The 27,978-nt window shown below is 44.1% G+C and overlaps 1 protein-coding gene across 11 annotated transcripts in view; it reads right to left on the bottom strand.

The window, feature by feature from the left end:
• The window catches only part of ADGRF5 (adhesion G protein-coupled receptor F5), a 107,437-nt gene that overhangs the window by 31,657 nt on the left and 47,802 nt on the right, over window positions 1–27,978 (bottom strand). For 8 of the 11 annotated variants that reach the window (XM_024766273.1, XM_024766264.1, XM_024766271.1 and 5 more), the window contains 7 exons: window positions 25,545–25,670; window positions 15,700–15,754; window positions 5,849–6,019; window positions 3,271–3,447; window positions 3,030–3,139; window positions 1,093–1,151; window positions 98–240 (listed from right to left, as the gene is read on the bottom strand). In XM_024766273.1, the coding sequence (XP_024622041.1) occupies window positions 98–240; window positions 1,093–1,151; window positions 3,030–3,139; window positions 3,271–3,447; window positions 5,849–6,019; window positions 15,700–15,754; window positions 25,545–25,670 (841 nt within the window). The remainder of the gene's footprint in view (window positions 1–97; window positions 241–1,092; window positions 1,152–3,029; window positions 3,140–3,270; window positions 3,448–5,848; window positions 6,020–15,699; window positions 15,755–25,544; window positions 25,671–27,978) is intronic. The other 3 variants (XM_024766265.1, XM_024766272.1, XM_024766274.1) reach the window with 1 other exon arrangement.

Below are 27,978 nucleotides of genomic sequence, written 5' to 3' on the forward strand. Positions count from 1 at the left end.
GTAATGTGATTTCCCAGGCTTAAGCGTCATGATAAATGCCGTTACCATATCTAAGTAGAATCTACATATTGGGAAAATGTAGCGATGTTCTACTTACTGCTGTAAGTAACCTGGAAGGAACTGCTGTCCATCTTGTAGGTCTGACTGAGGTTCTGTGTTACTTGCTCGTTTGCTTTGCGCATTAATTCAGGTGACGCTGCCGTTGTCGTGACTTCATACGCCACAACCACACTTCCAGGCCTGGATGGAGACCACTCAGTTCAGTAAAGCAGTAAGTGATCTGGAAGAGTCTAGATCCTTACGGTTTATTTGCATAAGAAAACAAAATGGCACGAAGAGCCTGGGGACTTTATCTTCAAGGGTCCACTGAAATCCAACCTGTTTCTAAGCTCTAGCTGAAAGCCTGAGGCAGGGCTCGAACACGCAAGTGTCTGCAGACAGGTAACATCAATGACTGGAAGAGCCAGATGGGGCGGAGTGAATTGAATCCTACAAATGGGTCAAAGGATATAAGCCACAAGGTAGAGACTGTTGTCACACAGTCTGCTGGCCCAGGTTACCAGCTATGCTGAATATCCAGTGAAGCCAAAATCCTCAACGTTTCTGTAAACATTCTTCGTTTTTTAATTGGCAACTAACTTTTTGAAACACTGTGCAAACACACTTAGGGCTGCCCGGTGCCCACAGGGATGCCTTCACATGACAGTGTGCAACTCTGTGGCCATGGCTAGCTGGCTAACTTTTTTTAACAAAGGCGTCAATGCATGTATGACTTTATTTCATTTTTGTATTTCTGACTTCCCTAGATGGCAAATGTATCCCACATCTTTGTTTGCAGAATTTTTGCATGCATAGAATGAACACAAGTCTTCTTCTCACCTTCCTTCTAAGTAGGTACATCTCTAAGGAGTGAGCTACTGTTCTCAGTATTTCCTTTCACTTTAAGCCCTGGAAATCTGACACTGTCTTCACCTTTACCAAACTGCCCCCACCGGGCATCCCAGATGGTGCCCTTCTAACGGGCTTTTGCTTTTTCACTAACGTTTTGGTATCTGCCATTGGATAAAAATGACCCAGTTATAGCATTCTTACCTGAACTCTGTCACTGTCGCCAATTTGAAGCCTGGTAAAATACTGTAACCCTTCCAGAACTGGAAAATAAAGCAAGACAAGTGTCACGGATCAAGGTCCACTGAGAGACGGGTCAACAATTTGAAACAGAGTGAAAAGTGTCTACTTCTTATCACCCTGGGTAAAATGCTCTCCTGTATATTTTGTCAGTGCTAGCACTGGCAGATCTTTGAAGAAGTGATTCCTATCTACCTAGGTCATTCTGGGTTCTCCAGGAAGCAAACACCAGAGTAAATGTGCAAGAGTAACGTGCAAAAAATTTACTTAGGGAAATGCCTAGAGGAAAATAATGGGAAGGCAGTGGGGAAGACAGGGAGAGTCATCAGACCCGAGTGAAATTGTGCAGGAGAGGCTGGATGAAATCATCCTAGACTGAGCCTGGGAAGGTTCAGTACAGCCTTCAAAGGAGTCCCACGTTTACTAGACAGACCCGCCCCGTTCATTCACTAGCAGCAGGCAGCCAGCCCTGCCACGCGGCAGCAGCCGGGCCCTCAATCAATTGCAATTCCTATAGTCGGAAATCTTCGAGGTGCCTTCTTGGGGCTGCCACACTGCCGGATCGGATCCCTCACTTAACATATCACAGCTTTGGTTGAGCCAATGTGGTTTTCACTGATGCTTTTACTTCATTTTGTTTCCCTGAATTCCAACCCCACAGGAAATTCAACTGGAATCAAGTCATATTTACAGGGCGGATGCCGTGTACAAAGTGCTGTGTTAAGTAGCTGGATGGGTGGGATCCAAAGATGAATATGTAACTCTCCTTTTTTCCTCAAAAGTGTATAATTTAGTGTGTCGTGTTTGTGCATGAGGGAGATTCTCGTGCTGTGCAGAACTGTTACATGTCGGATATGCAAATCAGATCTCCTACAGCTCTTCTGTATCCGAGTTTCATCATGGCACCCATGAACAATGGTAATATTTGACTGGGTAAACGGGAGGCTGCTCCTGGCTTGAGGCAGAGGGTTGGCTGCCCAGAGGGTTAAGGGGAGTCATTACCTCAGCCCACCTGTAGCAATTTGTACCACACCAGTTGAGAAGCTCTATTCCAAATGAATTGACTCAGCAAAGCATTTAGGTTTAGATGAATTAATCCAATGTAAAGCATTTAGAATGGTGTCTGGCCCACAGTTTACAATGAGAGAATATCCTCTTTTTCTGCATGAGTAAATTTACATATGTATACAGTCTTTTTCATATTCTTTTCCATTATGGTTTATCACAGGATATTGAATATAGTTCCCTGTGCTATACAGTAGGACCTTGTTGTTTATCCATTCTATATATAATAGTTTGCATCTGCTCATCCCAAACTCCCAATCCATCCTGCCCCTTCCCCCACTCCCCCTGGGCAACCACAAGTTTGTTCTCTATGTCTATGAGTCTGTTTCTGTTATGTGGAATCTACAATATGACACAAATGAACCTATCTACACGAGTAAATTTAAATCTGCCTTAAGTGTGAATGCCTTGGGACCTGCAGTGTAGAGAGTGGTGTGGAATCCTCTGTGCCAGACTCGGGCTGGTCTGCACAAAAGATGTTAGGGGTTTCACCCATGTGATGTGCGAAGATGAATAGAAATGCACCATCTGGTGCTTCTAGACCAGGTTCTTGGAACTTTTAGTAGGTTTCTGTGAGTTGATGCTGCCAAATTTTATGTGAATCAATTCTATCCTGGGAGGAAGTTCCACCTATAGGTCAAGATGATGTCCAATCATCCCCTGAACACTGTCTGATTTGAGCGCTTCTTAATTCATCGTCCCAGAGGTATAGAAATAATTTCGACATTCACATTCATAAATTCTGACAGATTCAAGCAAATGACCCACTGTAAATGCAACAGATACAGTTCAGCTCAGAGTTTGTTGGTCAAGAGCCTCCTGGGACCAAAACTCACCGCTGTTTCCAAGTCAGTCTTGTAGGACCTATAGAGGGCAGAGGAAGAGTTCTTGAGTTCTTCTTGAAAGCCCACATTGAGTCTGACCGACATTCGCACGGTAATATCTGCTGAAGAACACAGGGCAATATTTTAAAAATCCCATGTCAGCATTTGAGTACACACAGGACAGAGAAGCATCTGGTTGAGTTGATATCAAATAGCCACTCAACAAACAAACATTCAGTGAGCAGTTACTTACCCCCCTGGAGCTGGCAAAAAGGTCCCTTGGGAGGCAGTCCCTTAAGGAGACTGCAATGATGCCCTGAAGGGGAGCCATCACGCCCTTGACAAGTGAGATTGTGGAGGCGCTTTTCCTGAGGCCACTTATAGCCTTTCTCACAGGGGCACCAGATTTCATTTCCAGTAGGTCTGCAGACTGACATCAACCAGAACAATGAGGAGAGAAAAGGTAGTTACCGCTTTTGTGTTTCTAGACGTCAAGTATTTATACTTGTAGGAAACGCTAACTCCACTTCATATTGCCCTTCTGGGAAGTTCAGTAGTTCTGCATGAGATTCTCATGATTCCCGTACATGTCACCTTTTGCTGTTAGGCACGGCCATCTAAAAGATGACAGCTCTGACTATCGCAGGGGCTGCCTACAATGATAAAGTGCTAAACAGATTTCCGGACTAGAGGGTATGGCAGCCAGCCTCCGAGATGGCACCACCCATCCCTGCCTCTGGGTACTCACACCCTTTTATAACTCCCTCTCATGTTGTACTAGGGTTGGTCTGTGTGACCGAGAGAATATAGAAAGAAGCGGTGGTGCCTCGCTTCTGAGATTAGGTGATAAAAGACGCTGTGGTTTCCCTCTTGGTTATACTCTCTCACTCTCTCTCTCTCTGACCTCTTGCTCTGGGGGAAGCCAGCTGCACTGCATGAGGACACGTCATAGAGAGGCCCACATGATCAGGAAGTGAGGTCTCTAGCCAATAGCTAGTGAGGAGCTGAGGGCTGCCAACAACCGCATGCGTGAGCCCGAAAGCGGGTTTTCCAGGCTCAGCTGAGCGTTCAGATGATTGCGACTCTGGCTGACGGCTTGACTAACCACCTCATGAGAGACCCCAGAGCCCGTGCTATCCAGCTAAGCTCTTCCTGGATTTTTGGCCCTCAGAAACTGCGTGACGTAATAAACATTTGTAGCTTTTTGTTTGTTTTGTTTTGGTTTTTTTTTTTTTTCCGGCCATGCTGTGCGGCTTGTGGGATCTTTGTTTCCCAACCTGGGATCAAATCCGGGGCCTCGGCAGTGAAAGCGCAGAGTCCTAACCACTGGATCGCCAGGGAATTCCGAGTTTGTTGTTTTAAGACGCTAAGTTTGGGAGTAATTCATTACGCAGCAAGAGATAACAAATGTAGAGTATAAGGAAAAATTCGAAACTTGTGCCTTTTACATTTCAAGTCAAATGTGAACAGCCCCAACAGACTCCAATCTCATTAAAAACTGACACTGAAAAATGCTCTGAAAACAGAGGGCTTGGAATTTATGTCTAAAACTGGACTAAAGCCACGTCACTGTGAGCCGTTTGTTCTGCGGGTGGGCATCTAGGCAAAGGCCCACAGAGTGACCACCCAAAGGAAAGCCGTCAAATAATTGTTCCTGAAATAGGAGGGACAACCAAGTCCCCTGGGATCCTTGGACACCGCTCCCGTCCTGTGCTCCAGCAGCAGGAGGGGGTGAAGGAGAAGCAGAAGGAATGGAGGAAGTCAAGGCTACTGGTGAGTGTGGTGGACATTGGCCGGGGATAATTCGAAGGGAGCCAACAAGATCCCCTTTGTCAAAATCTCTCTCCCGCTGACGTGAAAAGCATTTCTTTGGTTGTTTTATTTTTTTTTATAAAAAGTGAATATTTTTAATAAATATTTATAACTTTGTAAAAAATATTTGGTTGTTTTATTTGTTTTTCATTTAGTTTGTTTTTTTCTTTGCGGTACGTGGGCCTCTCACTGCTGTGGCCTCTCCCGTTGTGGAGCACAGGCTCCGGACGCACAGGCTCAGCGGCCATGGCTCACAGGCCCAGCCGCTCCGCGGCATGTGGGATCTTCCCGGCCTGGGGCACGAACCCGTGTCCCTTGCATCGGCAGGCGGACTCCCAACCACTGTGCCACCAGGGAAGCCCTCATTTACTTATTTTTGAGATGGATGTGGAGGTGATATTAGCAGAACTTTTGACTCCATGTAAGATACAAATGTGCCTTAAGCGGATGGCGGAAGCGACCACCCCTGGACCACCTACTGCATTTAGGGCTTGACACACATTGGCCATAAAAATCCTCGGTTTTGTGTACTCTGATTAAAAATGCCTTTCAGATAACTAATAAGAACCTACTGAATAGCACAGGAAACTCTATTCAATGCTTTGTAATGACCGATATGGAAACAGAATCTAAAAAAAGAGTGGATATATGTGTATGTATAACTGACTCACTTTGCTGTACAGCGGAAACTAACATTGTAAATCAACTATACTCCAATTTAAAAATTTTGATTAAAAAACATGCCTTTCTTGAAAGGATCATAAGATAAGCTGTTGGAAGAGTCGGTGGGGGAGGCACAGGAAGAGGGGAACGGAGAAAATGTGCTTAGATATGAGTATCATGGTCAGTAAGTCTAATCTTCCTTACCCAGCCATCCCATTACCTCCTCTCTGAGGTCAGCTCTCCCCAGGCTACCCCCCTCCACACCCCACATCCCCCTCTAACAGGAAGGGGCTCAAAGCAACATTTATCCTGATTGGCCCAATCCTCCTATTTCAAGCAATGGGTCTTTTACTCACCTGTTGTCACCTCGATGCTCAAAAGGCTGGTAGCTGGGTCAGTGTCATCCCCTTGAACTGGAAAACTGAGGCTTTTCAAGTAAGCTTTGCTAGGCTCCAGGAAGGAGGCATCTTCAAGACTGACCTCAACATTGACAATGAACTCTTGGGCTGCAGGACTGCTCACGGCAACTGGAACGAAAGCATATGAAGGCTGTGAGAACTCACTGTGGTGGGCAGACAGAGAACGTGATGGACCTTTCAGCTTAAAGCCAATGACGTTTTAATTAGGTGGTTGGGATGAACATACACACACTACTGTATATAAGATAGATAACCAAAAAGGACCTACTGCATAGCACAGGGAACTCTGCTCAGTGTTCTGTGATAACCTATAGGGGAAAAGAAGCTGAAAAAGAATAGAGATATATGTACGTGTATAACTGAATCACTTTGCTGTACACCTGAAACTAACGCAGCATTGTAAATCGACTAGACTCCAATATAAAATAAAAAGCAGAAGTTTCTTGGGAATCCCCTGGGGTCCAGTGGTTAGGGCTCCATGCTTCCACTGCAGGGGGCATGGGTTCGATGCCTGGTCGGGGAACTAAGATCCCGCATGCTGTGTGGTGCAGTTAAAAAAATAAATAAATATAAAAATCAAAATTAAAAAAAAAAAAGCTAATGACGGGGACATGTGGATGCTGGACACATCGCCCTTTAAGAATTTCTAATGAACTTTTTTAGAGAAAAAGACGTTTGTTTACTGATAACCACCAAGCCCTCCCTTCATGATTCTTCCTCTCTACGACTCTGCTACATTAGAGGAGAAAGGAAACAGATCTAGCTTGTGTCAGCGCTGTGGTCTCTGGCCATTCGAGAGCTTCACAGGCCAAGCTGAGGACTTGTCCATCCTCTCCATTCCCACACCCCCCTTGGTGTCCAAGGCTAAGGGTGACTGTGTGGAAAATGGACTCGAATGGGACACGAATAGAAAAAGGGAGATCCGGCAGGGAGGCTCGGCAACCATCTAGACAATAAAAGCCATGGTCCTGACTCACCAGCATGAGTCAGTATGTCTCTGACACCATTCAGTGGTCATGCATGTATTTTGAGAGCTGAAGGATGCACTCACGGCCTGAAGACCTCTGGGAAAAGTCATGTAGTTAATTCCCTTTGTTCTTAGCCTGTGTGCAAAGCTTGGGCTCTTTGTTCTTACTCTGTATCTCTGGTGTTCAGCACATGCTAGGTACTCAACAAAAGCAAAATTGGCAAATTGGAAATTAAAATAAAAGAGATCTTCAGCAATTCATTGTTCTTCCAAATTGTCTCAAGACTGGTTGCCCGGCTGGCATTCTAGATGAGTCTGTTTCCCAATCCAGGCAAGCCAGACAACAGATCTATTGGAATGTTCCTGCATAATTACCACTATTACATCACGTCTGGGCTGTTGGTTGTTAAGTTCTCAAGGGCAGGAACTGCTTCTTTTACTTCTCATGGCCGTACCCACTCCATCTGGCATGCAGCCCAGCACATAATAAGTTCATATCCAATCAATTCTTGATAAACCTGTGATTTCTGAGTTGAGTCACAGATTCACATTTCTGTCATGGCCAGAATCTCTGGCTCATTCCTGGTTGAAATATATAACTGGAGAGAAGCCATGGGCTTGGTTAGTAGCTAATGACAAACCTTCAAAAAATAGGAGAATTTTTAATACTGATGCCTTAAGAAGACAAGTTGTGGCTTATTTTATCTTGTCAGTCAAATAGGGAAAAGATTAGTGAATACCTGCAAGACTTTTACTTTAAAATATAAGTAAAATCTGTAAGTACAATACATATATATATGTATATATATAAAACCATAACATTAAAATTCTGTGTCTGTTTTCTAAACTGACAAAGAATTTCCCCCATAATATCACAAGATTTGTTTTAAATATTCCAAGGATTATTTATGAGAAACACTAATATGGAGTAAGTTTACTATGGGAAACTCCAACTGATAAATGTTGATTGTAGAAAATGGTAATATTTGTCCACTTACAGCTGTAAACTATGTTTGTCTAGGAGTTTGGTTTTACTTATCAACCTTGTTGAGAATTATTTCATTTTGGCATCCTTCAACTTGCTGTAATTAACTCAAACTGTAAAAAATGTCTGTGCACATTTTCTTAAAATTAGGAATGCATCTTGCGGTATGTTTCCTCCTTATAAAAATGTATTTACAAGTAGAACACAGTGACTTTTAAAACCCAGTGCGGAATCTCAGTTTGTCACGATATTATGCCATTGCTTGAAATTTCCTGTTTTCTTTCTGATTTGCAAACGGTTCTGTGATGCAAACAAGCTTCCTGGAAGGACTGCTAATCTTAATCTGAGTGATCCTAAACCTAGACATAGTATGTGGCCTGCTGGGAACATTTGCAAGGAGGGCGGCTGTGTGATATTTATAAGCTCTGTTTTAGAGCACATTCTTTTTCCTGAAAAGTAATGCAGCAGTGTTTATACCCTCCGGAGGATTCAGAAGCTCCAGGATCCTCTTTGTTGTGGTCAGTCTACTCTCCTGCCAGGAATGAATGTAAACAGGATTTCCTGGACGGTAGCTGCTTTTGAGAGGAGTGAGGTCAGTAACAATTCCATATCACCCACTCCATCACCTGCATTATTGCCTCCCAGGGTCTGATCCCAGCGAGGGTCGTTAGTATCACCCATCCCTGAGCCCACCTCTCTCTGCTCTTTACAGATGTAACTGGAGAATAAGCACGTGCCTGAAAAGCACATGGTGCTTCCCGGATGTCATCATTCCCCACTGAAGCCAAGGTAGTTCTTCCGCTGAGGTCCTACAAGGAGCTGAGCCAAAAGCTTAAAATACGACTAAGAGGACAGTTCCTGTGACTTTAGCGAGTTCTAGTCTATGGCATTTGTGCAAATATTAATTGAAGCACCAGCCTCTAAGACCCCTTTCCCCTCAGCCACCTCTTATGTTCTTGACAACCTCTAAGGGAGTTTCAGAATAACCCTCAGCCTGAGCATCAGTTCTCCATAGAGACTGATAAGGATGGGAAACATTTAATAGAGAAAGAAATGTCTTCTTGAAAATGGTCAATTCTTCAAAACAGGCTCAAAAACACCATAGTAACTCAGAAGGCTACAGGTTTGCCCTTGGCAATCATCTATTCCCGTGGTCCCCACTCCTGACGGATGATTATCCACACGTAGGGATTCTACACACACAGATACTGTGAAGCCTCAACCCAGATGAGTCAAAGTAGACTCTTTATAAGTTAGTCCCAGAAATCTCTGCTTTTAGGCATGAGAAAAACGATCCCCCCCAAACAGTAAATGACTTGCCCCAGCTTCTGCTGCTTGCTGGTGGTGTCCACAGGACCAGAACTTGGATCTCTGGACTTCTAGAACGGGGTCCTTTCCATTACCTCACTCTGACAGTGTGACTGGTAGAATCATTTCTCCCTTAATGGTGCCATGTGTTCCTCAGGAAAAGAGAATAAAGGATGTTTTGGAGGTGGGGTGGGCGTGCAGTGATTAAAATCTTCAAAGATAGAGATAGCTTGGCTGGACCTACCAGTGACCGTTGACTTGGCCCTGAACCCAAAGCATCCTGGTGTTATGGGCAAGCAGAACACAGAAACACCACTGGGCCTCCAGTCCCTGTAATGCCCAGGGAGAGCATCTGAGTTTAACGGAAGAAGCCCAGATGCTCAGAATTAGTATGACTTGTGTAGGGTGCGGTCAGGGGCCCAAGATTTGGGGTCCAAAGGCCACGCCCTGTCCACCTCACCTCCTCCAAACCTGAGGACTTCAGAGCTTTGGAAAGTGATCCTGGTGGGCTTGCCCCAGGCTACAAGGGACCCAGGAGGAACAGGAAGGTTGCTCCCACTCTGTTTAAGTGTGTATTTTAGAGGCCCTTCCATGCTTCTCTGCTGCCCCTGGACCACCTGATTCCAGACAGTTCAATGTGTTCTCTTTGCCTCGGGCTCCTTCGCCCTGGTGTTGTTTGTCTGAGTTCTGACTCACCGATGCCCCAGTGGAAGGTAGCACATTCCAGGGGTCATCAGTGTCACAGACGCAGGCTTATCCCTGGCCTGGGAGGCACAAACCAACCAGGATTTCCCCTCTCCTTTCCCATTAATCAGTGCCTGCCACACAGCACTTATCTTATAGAGACATTTCTGGAAAGTTGGCCACAAACTGTGACAAGCAGTTCTGGGTCTTCACCACAGCTGTTTAAGCAAACAAGACTATTTTTGCCTGGCCACTCTACTGGTAATTACAGCTTCTAAGAAGTCGGGGCCTAAGTCAATGTATAAATGAATCTCTCCCCTGCAAGAGAGTGGGGCCTGCTGACATCACTCAGGAGAAATGAGGTTCATGTGGTTTTCTCTTGACCAAAGGGGCCCATGCTTCTTTATCACTGAAGATTTGAATTTGTTTCTCCCCCTTAGTCCTGTAGCAGGTAAATATTAAAAGCTACCTGCTCTGCTTTTCTCTTGACATGTTCTCGTAGGTACCAATTTGGCAGCGTCATCTGGCTCTGCTGTACCTTTGTCAGGAGAGAGTCAAAGATCCTGTTCTCCCTTTAGGTTTTGAAAGGTTCACTCACACTATGGCTATGGTCTGGGGGGCAGGCATGGATGGGGGAGAGGGAGGGCAGCACTGTGGCATAAAACAATGGGCTGTGAGGCCTGGAGAAAAGAATCAATTCTACTAGCTCATCATACACCCAAATCATCAAAGTCAGCCCCACGTAAAGTGATGCTAGAGCCCCTCACTCAACAAATCTGCTCCGAGAATCACAGCTGCGTAAACTTCCTCTAAATGTGGTTAGCGAGAACACAGTTTCCTTCTGCAGTATATGCGTAAGAAAAAGCCCCAGACCATCAAGAATCTCCTCGTATTCCCTCTGCCTTGAGCTCCCTCCTCCCTCCCTTCTTCTGTCCCATTTCTGCTCCTTCTTTCATGCCTCAACCTCAATCAATTCTTTCCTGGTCACTCTCTGAGGCTATGTGTGCTCAGTGACCTGAGGACTCACAGAATCAAGGCATCGTGAAGTTGTCTGAGTATTTTGAAGATCATCTTGGGTAACCACTCATCAGATGCCGCAATGCCCCCTATAAACACTCCTGCCAGGTGCTTATTCAGATTGGCTTAAATACCTTGCATGACGTGAAACTCACCTCCGTATAAGACGGTCCAACCCACCTTTAGTTAGTTCTGTTAGAAACTTACATTTAGCCCAGACCTATCTCTCTGTAGCTCCTACCATTTCCTAGCCAGTAGCTTTGCCTTTTTCAGGCTCCCAACACGGGATGACTCTGCTTTTGATGTTACAGAATTTGAATTTAACTTGTGGTGCGTGCATATCCTATCCTTATAACCAGATTAAAAGTTGATAGCAGCAGTCAGCATGTTTTATGTTCTTTGTGCCCAATAGGTGCTTAATAAATGTATACTAATTAAATATTAAAAACACTTCTTTGCTAAAACAAAAAAAAATTATGGCACGGAATCTCACAGGCAGGATCCAGAAAGTCATGTTGAAAACTCTGACCCTTAACTGTGAGCTAGGACTTGGAGTCTAGAGAGGTGGGGTAAATGCCCTCTCACCTGGGAGGCTACTGAACCCCTGTGAGCCATGCTTTGCTCATCTGTCAATTAGGAGCACTATTTTCTCTGCAGATTTGTTGTTAAGGAGTTGGGGTATGAAGACCCCTAGCATATTGCCTGGCATATAACAGCCATTCTGAAACAGCGTGTGGAAATAATAATACTGATCATAATAAGTGTACGGATTATCATCTACGCAGCCATCTGCTGGTAGGTCAACTAAACCTAATTCTCTTCCAATCAGGTCTCACTTTTGAGATAGGTAAGCAAAAAAAAAAAAAACCCACCAGGCGGAGAGAACCAGCCTTCTCTTCTTACTCTGCCACCACTACTGCCTGCTCAGAGCACGAAATGCCACAAGTTATCATAAGAAAGATTAAAGCCAGGAAAATCCCCAAATGTGTTTCTCAACCTGGAGAATGCACAGCATTTCCTGAACACAGATCAAAAGGAGACAGCACAGCTGGCCGGGCTGCAGGTCTGCAGAAAGGTCAGGATTTCCGAGCTGGCAGCTGGCAACCCAATCTGGTAGGAACCTTGCTCTCACTGGATCTGTGAAGATGTAAGTGCCTCCAGCTCGGGCTTAGGACACCCTGGGTCTCCCTTTCTCCTACCAGCCATTCCTTTTGAAACCAAAGAAGAACCAGTGGGGACTCTTTAGCCCAGGACCCAAGACACATTCCCAGTTAAGCTCAGAAATCTGACACGGGGAACTTCATAATTGATGCTGAGGATGAGGACACATCTGCGTTACTTCCAACCTAAGAAGCCTCTTTTTAGAAAAAAAAAAAAAACCTTTAAAATCAGTGCATCCCGGCACTTTATTTATTTTTGGCCGCACCACGCAGCATGCAGGATCTTAATTCCCCAACCAGGGATCGAACCCGTGCCCCCTGCAGTGGAAGCATGGAGCCTTAACCACTGGACCCCCAGGGAATTCCCAAGAAACTTCTGCTTTCAGTCCCCTGTGAAGATTGCCCTTAAGACTAAATTTCCCGCTGACTGTTGTACTTCCAAAATAAGATTTTCATTCCAGCTCCGGCTTCTACCCGTGGCCTCCACCTCCCCAGTCACCCGGGTCTGTGCACACCCAAGTATCATACAGATCATCCCTCCCTGTCACCCCCATGTCAAGTCTGTCCCCAAGTCCTTTTGACCCAATTCTCCAAATGTCTCACAAGCGTTTGCCATGTTCCTTTCCTAACGTCATTCCAGGTACCAGGGCCGATGACGGTCCACACTGCTGAGCATCCTTGCTGGTCTCCCGGCACTAACCTCTTCATCTAATTCCTTCAACCATAACCATCTGGCAAATTTTCACTTCAGATGGCTTCCACCAATGCCTTCTCTGTGCCAGCCTCTCAGCTGGTCTAGAATCCACTTCCTGGTGGAATCAGGACAGAATTCTGGAGGCTTTGACGGATGCTTATTTCCCTCTGCTCCCCAATAGCCACTAACAAGCAGGTTCATACTCTTCTTGCCCCTGGCCTCCGAGTTTTTGGTGAAGGTTTCTCTGCCCCCACAGAGTTTTGAGATAGTTTTCCTAAAATGCGAATATTGTGGCATCCAACCTCCTGCCTTCAGTAGTTCTACAAAACCTTCTCTGTACCAGGTATATTTCAGGCTCTGTCAACTGCAATATTTTTATAAATCAGTCCATTAAATTTGTTTTTAATTTTAAAAACCATTAAAGCAAACAAAAACATCAAATACCCCGCCCCAGATAACTATATTAACATTGAAAAAGTAAGTACATACTATTATTTAATCCTCTCAACAACCCTGTACAGTAAATATATATTTGTATATTTGTATGTATGTACATATATGTGTGTGTGTTTGGATGTGTGTGATATATTTGTGAGACGTAAGATGTGGTAAAGGAAGAAGTCCATAGCTCTGAGAATAAATGTGAGTACTGATCCTACCTTTAAAGGATCAAACTTTAAAGCTCTACAGATTTGGTCCAGTGCCTCAAAAGGAAATTCCTTTTGAGAATTCTCTTTCCCTTGGAAACTTTGTTTGCCACTTTCTGGCACGAAGGCTCCAGAACACAGACACTTCTGTGTGGCAGCTGCTGAATGTAACCTTCCTATTGCTTGCTTTCCTAGTTTTCCTGGAGAGCGATGCTCTTAATTGCAACTCATATTCTGAGCATCTGCGGCCCAGTGCCTGGGCCTTTCCATGACCACTTCTTACTTCAGTGATTTTGTACAAGTACCAAGGCCAATCCGTCTTCTGCAGATGACGGGTCGAGTCGTTAACACCTCCAAAATGACCCTAGAGGCCCAAACCATGTATAAAAAATGGAAAACATGTTTTCATGGTGATTTATCATCTTCGTGACTATTTTTAATGAAAGCACGTCTGGAAAACTTTTGGAATGTCAAATCCTTAGAAGTGGAAGTGGTTTCCTCTCTGAGGGCTAACCTCTCATGCGGGCACCAAGGATCACAAATAGCTAGGACTGGAAGTGCAGAAGGATGTTACTTTTCCAGGTGTAGGGTCACCAACTGGTTCCGAGGCAGGTGGCAGCCTGAGCCCTAGAAGAAGCTGGCAGAACCTGGAGCTGGAACTTAACTCAAGTGGTTTGATTTTAAGAAGAAAAGTCTTTCAAAGTATTGAGTGGGGACATCGCTGGTCCTGTTCCTGTCATGCGGGTGGGAGGGTTCAAGGGGTTGTCACGGGGGAGGGGTGGGTAGAGGTGATAATGTTTGTTTTAAAGCACAGGAGGTACAAAGTACAGTCTGTGCTGTAGATCACTTTAGGGAAGGAGAGGAGGGCGAGTGAGGATCCCATAGGGATATAAAACAAGGTTAAAATAGAAAAAAAAGGGAAGGAAGGGAAGGAGAGAGGACCGATGGTATGAACTTCCGGCGAGCACTGGTTGAATTCTCATTTCACGCACGGGGCAGCAGGCGCATCTTGTTATGGCCCTGTAAGGGGCTCTACCGGACGCCTTTATCCTGCCCTTGGGGCAAGCCTGCTCCCTCTGGCAGCCTAAAGTCTCTTTTAGACCACCAGACTGAACAGACCAAGTCCCAACAATGCTTGGAAAAGGATTCAGTCCCAATGTTACAAGTGAAGACGTTTCTAGACGGTTGGTCCAGCCACGAAGCCAGCAGACCCTTAGCAAAAAGGAACATATCCTCTGAACTCACACAGGGGCCGCTATGACAGAGACATGCCTTCTCTTTATTTGTTCACTCATCTGTTGGGATACTGGGCTACAGGCCAGGCTGCAGAGAGGAAGAGGGTTCAAGGGAGCTCATGTCTCCTGGGAGTGGCAAACAGGAAGCAAAAGAATTACAATGCATTGGGATAAATGTTGGACTACGAGGATGTATTGTGGGTAAGGGGAACCCAGGAACACAGCCCCTCCCTGTGTGGGGAATTGATGGAAGACCTTCCAGGGCAGAAGCCTATGTGAACTGAGTCCCCCAGACAAGCAAAGGGGTGTGGTGAGTGGGATACTGACTCTGTGAAAAGCAGCAGAAGGAGAGTGAGTGGGCAAAGCACTTAGGGTCCAGTGAGCGGATAATCAGATTATATCTCCAAAGCAATTGGCAGCCCTTGAAGGATTTTCTGCAGGGAAATGAGAAAATCAGGTTGATGCTTTTGCAAGGTTGCTGTGGTGGGAGGAGCTGGTCCTTGGAAAATGCAGCCTCCAGATGTACCCACCTGCTCAGGGTCCCACACGAGGGAGGAGACACTGACCATCACCATGCAGGTGTTCACAGCTCTCACCTGCCCCCAACCCTCCAAAGGGCAGAGCCCTGTGTTTTCCAGACAGCTTCTTGGGAATTCAGTGGGAAACTGGAGTGGCAGGCAGAAAAGGACTTGGGTCTAGCGATTCAACTGATCCACAAAATAAAGTGCTGAGTGAGAGGAGACGAGGTTGAAAGAAAAAAAGAAAAAGAAAAAAGGCAAGGCTGCTGGGCTGAGAAGAGAGAAGCAGCCTTTTTGGTGGTGGCGGAGGGCAGCTGAAGGAAGGGGCCTCGGGGAAATCTTCAGGCTCTGAGGAGAGGTGATGGGAGAGGACAGACACGAGCCCTGAACGTGCTGATAAGACCCCTCTAACGTCATTTGATAGAGAATGGAATTCCTTTGCGGTTACTTCTAGAAATTGAACACTGAGGTGCTCAGAGACTGAATGATGTGGATCCCAGTGTCTCAAAAAGTTACAACAAATGTCATTTGATGGGATTTACTAGAAAAATGGGCAAGCAAAGGGTTACATACCGGCTCGTTTTTGCCTTACTGGGTCCTCCCCTGCTAGTTCATGTTCATGGAGAAGCTGAAAGAACATTTTAGGAAATAGTCAGTGAGTGTTAGAGACGTCTTTTCGCAACGGTTCTCTGTTCACGTGCCCCGGGATGTTCAAGCTGAGGGTAGGGTTGCAGATTCTGGGTCAGCACCTTGTGGCCCGGGGATGGCGGGCAACCAGTGATTGAAGGGTCGGGGAAATGAAATGGATTCGTCTCTGTGGTATGATCTGGGCATCGACTTTTTATAGACCAGTCTCTAGATGCAGGAGCGGAAGAAATCAGCCTATCTGAGTTTCTCAGAGTTCCTGCAGCTTGAGGCCTGTCAAGAAATATAAATGACGCTGTCCTCCACTGTACTGAGACTTGAACCCTGAGTCGTTCGCATGACCTTTTAGACGAGTCTCACGACCTCTCCTCCACACTCAGCCTGTCCCCACCCTAATATTTCTGCAGCATTAGGGCTGTTTAGATTGTGCATGCTTAGAAATTATTTTCTCCTCCTCTGGCCCTTTGTCTCCTAGATGGTTCGATGGTTGCCTTCTGAGGCGGGGGCTTTGAGAGCCAGCTCTAGAGCCAGAATGCCTGGGTACAGGCCCTTACCAGCTACGCGACCTTGAGGAAGTTACTCGTCCTCTCTGAGCCTCAGTTTTCTTTTCTGTAAAATGGAATAATAATAGTGCTGACCTCATAGAATTGTTATGAGAAATAAGCCAACCGCAACGTGGAACATAGTAAGCTCTTAATAAATGTTAGTTAGATCATATAGTACAATAATTAAGCATAAGGACTCTGAAGAAATTGAATTCAAATCCTAACTCTGCCATAAAATGGCTGTGTGACCTTGGGCAAGTTACTTAACCTCTCAGTGCCTCAGTACTCACCTAAAGTAGAGCGATAAAGAGAGCTTACCTCATGAGGTTGCTGTGAGGATCAAATGATTAATCAATGACAAACACTAGAATAGTTTTGATGACAGAGTAAGTGCTATTCTGGGACAGGGCATCACGCTGTCCTGGGGGCACCATTCACATGGACCCCCCCTATTTGCATACTGCCACTTGCTTCATCTCCATAAAGCTCATCTACTGTCATCACGTGGCTTCTTTGTTTAAGAGCTGACATTGATTGGCTTTGCTGCTGAGTTCACTGCCAGCGCCGTAGCTTATAACCTTACCTCGACCTGATATGGGGCTCCTAGCTCATCCCTGCCTCCCAGTGAATTTTCCTGTGATGTGTTTCCCAATCCAAACTTCCTTAAGTCTCAGTAGAGGAGCCAGATAACCCCTGCCCTCCAGGGTGTGTGCTTTACCATGAACCCCATGCACCAATGAACACCCCCCGAGAGAGAGAGAGCTCTGCCATCTGTGGTCTCTACCATGTTTTCCTAGTTATCTCACATCATAATGATAACAAAAACAATAATTCCTAAGACTTCTTCAACACCCTGTGCCAGGCACATTTGGTGTGTGCTTATTTATTTAATCCTCATGACAATCTAAGGCGTAGGTACCGTTATTATCTGCATTTCACGGATGAGAAAACACAGGCTCAGAGAGGTCAAATAACTCGCCTAAGGTCACACAGCAGAATCAGGACTCAAACCCAGCTAGCCTGCATCCTAAGTTTGCGCTTATCCACATAGGTATGGCATCGTCTTATCAGGAGATACCCCGGAAACTGTGGGGCAGCTGGTTTCGCCTCGGTGACCCAGTATCTCTTAACTAGTGTCTTTTCTCTTTCTTTCTCTGTTGTCTCCTCCACCCCCTCCTTCTTTTCAATGACTAGTATTCACGTCCACAGGAACTGTGGAGGGACCTGAGAGTTCACAAATGTTCTTGAAGAAATGAACAGAGGAATGATGGCTGATGATTAGAATTTCCAAAGCCCAGGGTGCTGCTTCGCTTGCAGTGAGATTATTTCAGGTCTACCGAAATGTGCAGAAACCAAGAAATAACAAAGTCAATGTATAGGGCTGTTTCCTGTGCGGCTTGCCCTGGAGCCTTCTCTGGCTCTGTGCCTGGGCAGAAGGAAGAGTTCTTCTGCTGCCTTGCTGTCTCCATCCTCCCTGGGGCTTGGGGTTGGGGAAGGGGAGCCACCAGGAAGCTTTCTCTGTCCACTCTCCGTGGCTTGCTGCTGGGGAACTCAGCCCAGGAGAAGGTGACTACTGGTGGTTACTTCTGGGAAGCTCTCCCAAGCTGAGATTTCATTTCTCCCATTTTCCAGGGGTGCTAAAAAATTAAGGACTTGCTGCCAGCAGTTGTGGGTTAAAATCAAGGTACATTTCAATCCTCTCATGCAGACCATTTCAAATCTTTGTGGGCATAAGGATCACCTCCCTCCCTCCCCTAATCCAATTTAGCAGATCTAGAATTGGGTGAAGAAAACTGCTCTTTTAGGGGCTTCCCTGGTGGCGCAGTGGTTAAGAATCCACCTGCCGGTGCAGGGGACACAGGTTCAAGCCCTGCTCCGGGAAGATCCCACATGCCACGGAACAACAAAGCCCATGCACCACAACTACTGAGCCCACGTGCTACAACGACTGAAGCCCGCTCGCCTAGAGCCCGTGCTCCACAATAAGAAGCCCGCGCACCGCAACGAAGAGTAGCCCCCGCGTGCCACAACTAGAGAAAGCCCACGAGCAGCAACAAAGACCCAACACAGCCAAAAATGAATACATAAATTAATTAATTAAAAAAAACTACCGTACGATCCATTTGATGGATCAACAAAGTAGGATATACATACAATGGATCCATATTCAGACTTAAGAGAGGAAGGAAATTCTAATGCATACTACAACATAGATATATTTTTAGGACATTATTCTAAGTGAACTAAGGCAGTCATGAAAAGACAAATACTATATGATTCCACTTGTATGAGGTACTTGGAGTAGCCAAAATCATGGAGACAGAAAGTAGAACAGTGAGTTCCAGGAACTAGGGGGTGCAGAGCTAGGGAGGTATTGTTTACTGTATACAGAGTTTCAGTTCTGCAAGATGGTTCTGCAGATTGGCTGCACGAAAATGTGAATATATTTAACACTACTAAACTATACACTTAAAAATGGTGAAGATGGTAAATTTTGTATTACCACAGTTTTTTTTAAAAGCTCATCACCCCATGTTGCTTTTAAAATGGTAGAAGTGGGGGCTGAGTGGTAGCTTAGGCAGCATGGGCTGATAAGACAGGTTCAAGGGCACCTCTCCAAGGGAGGTCTTCAGCCTCTAGGCTGGACGAAGATATTATATCTTGAAGGCAGATCTAGGGGGGACAATTGGGGCCTTTTGGCATGGTGGTGGGAGCTTTCAGGAAGACAAATTTAAAGTTCCACCAGCAGTCTTGGGAGGCCTATCCTCTGATCAGCCTGGGCCACGAGGCAGATGGAGGGGCTTTGTTAAGGGTGCTGTGATGAGGGCTGAGCTGGCACAGTGGGGGGGCACTGCTGCAGCTAGGAACACTGGGAAACTCTGGAACAGAGGTAAGGCTGACCCCATTGCTGAGATCACTTCAGGCTCCGGCTTTCTCCCCACATGCTTGGGGAAAGTAGAGCTCTGTACTGACCGTGCAAACCCACAGGAAAAGTAATGTTTCCCTCCTCTATTTATAAAAGCAAGCTGCTGCATATAATTGCATGGGCTGCATCTCGCATAGCGGAGTTTGGAAGAAGACATACAAAGTATACCTCCCAAGGCATGAGAGAAATAAAAAAGACAAAACCTAGGTCCAAACAAAGAAAGACACAAAAACAGAAGAGAGGAAGGAAATGCATAAACTCATTTAAAAAATCCTGAAAGTGAGAGCAAGCATTTTAAATATGACATCAAATGTGAATAAATTATACTCCCCAAATCACAGTCAGATTAAAAAAAAAAGAACCTCAAACATTCCTTGTTTATAAGAGAACCAGTAAAACAAAGGAATATACTGAAAGCTAAACAAAAAATAAAGAACAAAGATCAGGCAAACACAAATAAAAAACAGAACTGACCACTGGAATATAAGACAAAGAATTAAAATTGAAAAGTACCAAGCAGGGCAAAAAGAGACATTTTATCATGGTAAATCTACCAGTGAAGCTCTAACAATAGTGACAGACTGGATAAAGTAGCACTAAAGTATCTTTTTAAAAAGTCAGTAGAAAAAATGTTATTACAAGAAGAGAAATCATAACAGCAAACACTGATAGAGCCTTTTAAAAAATGTATCAGGCACAGGGAGTTTAATGGGTCAGTAGATGGAGGGCAGTCAGGACTCCTATTTCTTTTTTTTTTTTTTCCGAATGCCTGTTGGAGAAAATCTCATGTAACCTGTGTGAGTCAGTCGTGAGTGTTTCTGCTTCTGGGAGAATACATCTGTGACTATATTCGAGTGTATCAGATAAAGAGACCCTGCATTTTACCCTCTCCAGAGAATAAACTTCCAGATTTCTGCCGGGGTGGAGGAAGGGCAGCTTGCCCAAGTTCATGGCATGGGAGAGGGGATATAGGGACCCAACCACTTTTCACACATCCTTCAACCAGTCTCCTTGTACCAGCATTCTCTTCATGCCCCACTTTCAGAGGGTTTCATCAATTCTTGAACATTTTGATGAATATTAAGTTAGCTTTCTCCACTGTTGGCTTAAGCTTCAGCTTTCTTGAGTTTTCCAATTTGATTGCCAGTTGACTATTTGTCTTCTTGTCTCCAAAATTCTGTTTTATAATTTCCTTTTCTGCTCCATCATTATAATTTTACTTTTATTGATGCTGCAGTCAGATTTTAAGAGGACTGTGCCCAACATTATTTTGTTGACCAAGCATATTCCTGGCTCTGCTCACTGCTACTGAAAAGATTTATTGCAAAAATAAAAAATATATTCTCCGGACTACGGGAAGGCTCAAACCAAAGAGTACTTCCCAGAACTTCTGCTGCCAGTGTCTTGTCCCCACAGTGAGCCACAGCCACCCCCCGCCTCAGCAGGAGACCCTTCAACACTAGCAGCTGTGCGACGGGCTGAAACACAGATGGGAAGTAGAGCTGTGGAAATCAGAAGAATTAAAAACTGTGTGGCTGACAGGGTCTTGGTGCTCTGGCCAGGTGTCAGACCTGAGCCTCTGATGTGGGAGAGCCGAGTTCAGGACATTGGTCCACCAGGGACCTCCCGGCCCCACGTAATATCAATTGTGGAGAGCTCTCCCAGAGATCTCCGTCTCAATGCTAAGACCCAGCTCCAATCAACGACCAGCAAGCTCTAGTGCTGGACTCCCCATGTCAAACAACTACCAAGACAGGAACACAACCCCACCCATTAGCACAGAGGCTGCCTAAAATCATACTCAGTTCACAAACACCCCAAAACACCCCACCGGATGTGGTCCTGCACACCAGAAAGACAAGATCCAGCCTCATCCACTAGAACACAGGCACCAGTCCCCTCCACCAGGAAGCCTACACAAGCCACTAAACCGACCTTAGCCACTGGGGGCAGGTACCAAAAACAACGGGAACTACGAACCTGCAGCCTGTGAAAAGGAGACCCCAAACACAGTAAGTTAAGCAAAATGAGAAGACAGAGAAATACACAGCAGATGAAGGGGCAAGGTAAAAACCCACCAGACCAAACAAATGAAGAGGAAATAGGCAGTCTACCTGAAAAAGAATTCAGAGTAATGACAGTAAAGATGATCTAAAATCTTGGAAATAGAATGGAGAAAATACAAGAAACTTTTAACAAGGACCTAGAAGAACTAAAGAGCAAACAAACAATGATGAAAAACACAGTAAATGAAATTTAAAATTCACTAGAAGGAATCAATAGCAGAATAACTAAGGCAGAAGAACGGGTAAGTGACCTGGAAGATAAAATACTGGAAATAACTACCGCAGAGCAGAATAAAGAAAAAAGAATGAAAAGAATTGAGGACAGTCTCAGAGACCCCTGGGACATTAAACGCACCAACATTCGAATTATAGGAGTCTCAGAAGAAGAAGAGAAAAAGAAAGGGACTGAGAAAATATTTGAAGAGATTATGGTTGAAAACTTCTCTAATATGCGAAAGGAAATAAGTCCAGGAAGCTGAGAGAGTCCCATACAGGATAAATCCAAGGGGAAACACTCCAAGACACATATTAATCAAACTATCAAAAATTAAATACAAGGAGAAATATTAAAAGCAGCAAGGGAAAAACAACAAATAACATACAAGGGAATCCCCATAAGGTTAACAGCTGATCTTTCAGCAGAAACTCTGCAAGCCAGAAGGGAGTGGCAGGACATATTTAAAGTAATAAAAGGGAAGAACCTACAACCAAGATTACTCTACCCAGCAAGGATCTCATTCAGATCTGATGGATAAATTAAAACCTTTACAGACAAGCAAAAACTAAGAGAATTCAGCACCATCAAACCAGCTTTACAACAACTGCTAAAGAAACTTCTGTAGGCGGGAAATACAAGAGGAGGAAAAGACCTACAATAACAAAAACAAAACAATTAAGAAAATGATAATAGGAACATATATACGGTAATTACCTTAAATGTAAATGGATTAAATGCTCCAACCAAAAGACGTAGACTGGCTGAATGGCTACAAAAACAAGACCCGCATATATGCTGTCTACAAGAGACCCACTTCAGACCTAGGGACACATACAGACTGAAAGTGAGGGGATGGAAAAAGATATTCCATGCAAATGGAAATCAAAAGAAAGCTGGAGTAGCAATTCTCATATCAGACAGAATAGACTTTAAAATAAAGACTATTACGAAAGACAAGAAGGACACTACATAATGATCAAGGGATCAATCCAAGAAGAAGATATAACAATTGTAAATATTTATGCACCCAACATAGGAGCACCTCAATACATAAGGCAAATGCTAACAGCCATAAAAGGGGAAATCGACAGTAACACAATCATAGTAGGGGACTTTAACACCCCACTTTCACCAATGGACAGATCATCCAAAATGAAAATAAATAAGGAAACACAAGCTTTAAATGACACATTAAAAAAGCACAACCTTCCGAGACTGAACCAGGAAGAAACAGAAAGTATAAACAGACCAATCACAAGGAATGAAATTGAGGCTGTGATTAAAAATCTTCCAACAAACAAAAGTCCAGGACGAGAGGGCTTCACAGGGGAATTCTATCTAACATTTAGAAAAGAGCTAACACCTATCCTTTTCAAACTCTTCCAAAATATAGCAGAGGGAGGAACACTCCCAAACTCATTCTATGAGGCCACCATCACCCTGATACCAAAACCAGACAAAGATGTCACAAAAAAAGAAAACTACAGGCTAATATCACTGATGAAAATAGATGCAAAAATCCTCAACAAAACACTGGCAAACAGAATCCAACAGCACATAAAAAGGATCATACACCATGATCAAGTGGGGTTTATCCCAGGAATGCAGGGATTCTTCAATATATGCAAATCAATCAATGTGATACACCATATTAACAAATTGAAGGAGAAAAACCATATGATCATCTCAATAGATGCAGAAAAAGCTTTCGACAAAATTCAACACCCATTTATGATAAAAACTCTCCAGAAAGTAGGCATAGAGGGAACTTACCTTAACATAATAAAGGCATAATAAATATAATACCTTAACATAATAAAGGCCATATATGGCCAACATTATTTTCAATGGTGAAAAACTGAAATCATTTCCACTAAGATCAGGAACAAGACAAGGTTGCCCACTCTCACCACTATTATTCAACATTCTTTTGGAAGTTTTAGCCCCAGCAATCAGAGAACAAAAAGAAATAAAAGGAATACAAATTGGAAAAGAAGAAGTAGAACTGTCACTGTTTGCAGATGACATGATACTACACATAGAGAATTCTAAAGATGTTACCAGAAAACTACTAGAGCTAATCAATGAATCTGGTAAAGTAGCAGGATACAAAATTAATGCACAGAAATCTCTTGCATTCCTATACACTAATAATGAAAAATCTGAAAGAGTAATTAAGTAAACACATACATTTAATATTGCAACCACAACAACAAAATACCTAGGAATAAACCTACCTAAGGAGACAAAAGACCTGTATGCAGAAAACTATAAGACACTAATGAAAGAAATTAAAGATGATAGAGGGCTTCCCTGGTGGGGCAGTGGTTAAGAATCCACCTGCCAATGCAGGGGAGATGGGTTCAATCCCTGGTCCGGGAAGATCCCACATGCCACGTGGCAACTAAGCCCATGTGCCACAGCTACTGAGCCTGTGCTCTAGAGCCCTCGAGCCACAACTACTGAAGCCCACATGCCTAGAGCCCATGCTCTGCAACAAGAGAAGCCACCGCAATGAGAAGCCCGCGTACTGCAACAAAGTCTCAACACACCCAAAAATAAATAAATTTATAAAAATAAATAAATAAAGATGATAGAGACAGATGGAGAGATATACCATGTTCTTGGATTGGAAGAATCAACATTGTGAAAATGACTATACTACCCAAGAAATCTACACATTCAATGCAATCCCTATCAAACTACCAATGGCATTTTTCACAGAACTAGAGCAAAACATTTCACAAAAAACAAAATCTACAAACAATAAATGCTGTAGAGAGTGTGGAGAAAAGAGAGCCCTCTTGCACTGCTGACGGGAATGTAAATAGCTACAGCCACTATGGAGAACAGTATGGAGGGTCCTTTAAAAACTAAAAATAGAACTACCATATGACCCAGCAACCCTGCTACTTGGCATATACCCTGAGAAATGGTTCTGAAGAAACTGGGGCAGGACAGGAATAAAGATGCAGACATAGAGAATGGACTTGAGGACATGGGGAGGGGGAAGCATAAACTGGGATGAAGTGAGAGAGTGGCATGAATGTAAAATAGATAGCTAGTGGGAAGCAGCCTCATAGCACAGGGAGATCAGCTCGTTGCTTTGTGACCACCTAGAGGGGTGGTATAGGGAGGGTGGGAGGGAGACACAAGAGGGAGGGGATATGGGGGTATATGTGCATGTATAGCTGATTCACTTTGTTGTACGGCAGAAACTAATACAATATTGTAAAGCAATTATACTCCAATAAGGATGTGAAAAAATGTATCAGGCACAGTTCTAAGGCATCTTATAAATATTAACTAATTTAATTCTCATAGAGATCAGTAAATAAATACTCTTATTTTCATCATTTTACAGATGAGAAAACTGAGACACAGAATCACATCAGTCTCGTGAGCTTTCATAACCAGTAACACGCCCTTTCTCTGGTGCATGGAGTAGCCTAAGGAAAGAAGATCCCAAGGATTCCCACAAGGAACAAGGGGGTACTTATCACCCTCTTGAGTTGAGCTAAACTCCCATTAACTTCCCAAAGCTAAACGACCTGGCTAATTTGTTAGCAAAAAGCCTGGATGATATCTATGGCCCTTTCAACTGTATCAGTCTGTGATTATAACACAGACGCAAATTAACACCTTTTGAAATGTGCTCTAGTCTGATGCTCGTGTTTAAGTGAATACTTTGAGAACATAGGTCCTGCTCAGTCCTCAAAACCTGCTTTATAGGTGTTGTTGTCAGTTTCACAGGGTGGAGCTTCAGGCCTAGAAGTGGCACATTTTTAAGGGGGGAAGCCAGGAGGATGTTCCCTTGCCACTACCACTGATTTCAGAGTGTGGCAAGGTGCAGCCCAGTAGACACCTTAACATCCATTTATGTTCACCACCCCCTCCCACCATTTGTCACATTTTCTCAAAGACCTTAAACATTTGTTTAAAGCAATTTCCGTCTGTGACATTCCCAGGAAATCAGAAAAATGTGACAGGGAAAATACAGCAGACACGGATTTACTCACCGAAGGATAAACAATAGACTCTAAATTCAAGTTCAGTGTAGCTTGGGAAGAAAAAATCACAATAATCGTGAAGCACAAAGTGGTTCTCCTTGGGGATTTCATGTCTTCAAGTTTGAGTTGCCTTGCCTGAAATGGAAATAGGATGGTTTAGATTCATTTATCAAACCCAGAAAGAGCTAGCAAACCCTGTCTCAAAGTTTGCACTACAAAAGGACCTTTTCAGTGAAGGGGAGAAAGGAAAAAGCATAAATACATCAAATGTAGAGAACAGTGTCTGCTCCAGACCCCGGGTGAGGGAAGGATGGTGTTAGGAAGGATGGGGGTTGGGAGGGCTGGGGATGGTACCCGCAAACAGCACAAAGATGGCAGATGTTTGGGTACCTTTCCTAGAGACATAGAGAAGGAGAGAGGGAAGGAAAGAGAAAGGATACAGAGAAAAGAGAGGGAAAGCAAGAAAAAGGGAGAGACTACTCAGTACAAAGTACTTTTAACCTTGTGGCTCAATACATAGCATATGAACAAAAGGATTCAGAGAACAGTACTTTCCTTTGCTATGTGCCACACAGTCTGATATTTTCAATTCTATTCTATTATCTTACACTATTTTTTTCTTTGAATTCTGGCAGTAAACCATTCCATTGACTTTATGACCCACATTAAAGGGCTATGACCCATTAGTATGAAAAATTCTGGACTCAGTCATAAAAATACAAGTTGTATTTTAGAGATTTTTAGAGTGTATAATATGGAACATTGACATACAATATATCTCAATATACTGATTTTTTTATAGCTATCTCTTTACAATGCTAGTAATGAAAACAAACTTTTTCAGAGACCAGATTAATCATTGTTGCATTTGAAAGTTAGAGTATCACATGGAATAATCCCACCTCTCATGGGTCTGAGGACCATGACAAACTACTTTGTGTAGATTCCTTTCCTTACTGACATTTTTATGTCCATGTGTTTTTGTGAAAAGAATACTTGACTAAGGAGATATGGGTTAGGATCCAGGATGACTACAAACTAATTGCATCCTTGACACTTCTCTGCATCCAGTTTGCTCATCTATGAAATGGGGATACTTAGACCTCCTCTAATTCTCTCACAGACTTCTCTGAGGCTCAGATGTGACTAAAAGCCGTGCAGAGCTCCAGGGATGCCGGCTGCAATGGTTTCACCCTGACCTTAGTGGAATCCAGAGAGCCGCCATCAAGGACAGCCCTTGGTCCAGGCGTTGCCGGGGGCACCAGGGGACCTGGCCAGGATAACACACGGAGAGACAGCCAAGACTTACATGCCAGGGAGGACTGTGTTTCAATCACCAACTGTCGCTGTCTCCTTTTCCTCTCCCCCAGGGGAAAAGAAGGAAGAATAAGGCCCTGGAAAACTGAGCCAATTTGCAGATCTGGCAATCAAATACATTTTTAAAATTCTACAACTCAACGGCTTTTGGAAAATGCTTTGCAATTTAGGTTACAGGAATAGATATTTAAGACCAGATGCATCTACTGCAGGGAAAGCATAACCACTCATTCCTTGTTGAAGGGAGTAGGCTTTTGTGAGTGTGGAGCAGGCTGATTTAGCCTGGGGATAACAACTGTTTTGGGGATGAATCGGGTATTTTGGAGGGAATTTAATCTTTTTAGGCATTGACTTAGTGCACTGGACTGGCTGGTTCCATTTTGAGGCAGTTAATCAAGGAGACGAGAGCTAGTAACTGAATAGTTAATGAGCCTCCCTTAGTACGTGACAGCCATGGAGGGACTCAGGCATTAAAGGAATTCAAGCTGACTCCACATCTTTCTCTCGTCCCAATGTTGGCCTTTGTCAGAGTTAGCAAGGATTATCTTGGTCATGATAATGACCAAATAAATGGTCACAACCTAAATGGTCATGTCTGGTCCTTTTGTATAATAGCCACTGGCCAATACTGTCCACTGTCCCCATCTTCCCCCAGCCTCCCTGGACATAGCTCTTGATGAAACTGACATCCTTTTCTCTGTTGGCCTATTTTGTGGCCACAGAATCACTATTCAGTAGAAATACGGATACAGGAAGGACTGCACTGTGGGGAGGGGATGTTCTCTGGATACAGAAGAAAGAAAACAGCTACATACAGTCATCAGTTACATGGTAAGGGTGAAGGGCAGGTCCTCCACTTGAAGGAAGAAGGCCATCGTTTTGAGGGAGAGGTAATATTGAAAATATTTGACAACCAATATGGCGCGAGCCTGACCAATCTGAACAGTGATACCAGCTGAAGATCAGTTCAGTTTTTAGGGCTCCTGCTATGTGTGGGGAGAGCCTTCTGAAAACGCACTATTCTCACCTATACCAATAACGTCTCAGTAACCGTCCAGCTGCTCTCATCAGTGAGGAATCTAGTGGAAGCTGTTTAACTTGGCTAACAGGGAAGAGAATCCAAATC

This window comes from Neophocaena asiaeorientalis, unplaced genomic scaffold, assembly GCF_003031525.2.
Source record: "Neophocaena asiaeorientalis asiaeorientalis breed wild unplaced genomic scaffold, Neophocaena_asiaeorientalis_V1.1 scaffold46, whole genome shotgun sequence".
Taxonomy (NCBI): Eukaryota; Metazoa; Chordata; class Mammalia; order Artiodactyla; family Phocoenidae; genus Neophocaena; species Neophocaena asiaeorientalis.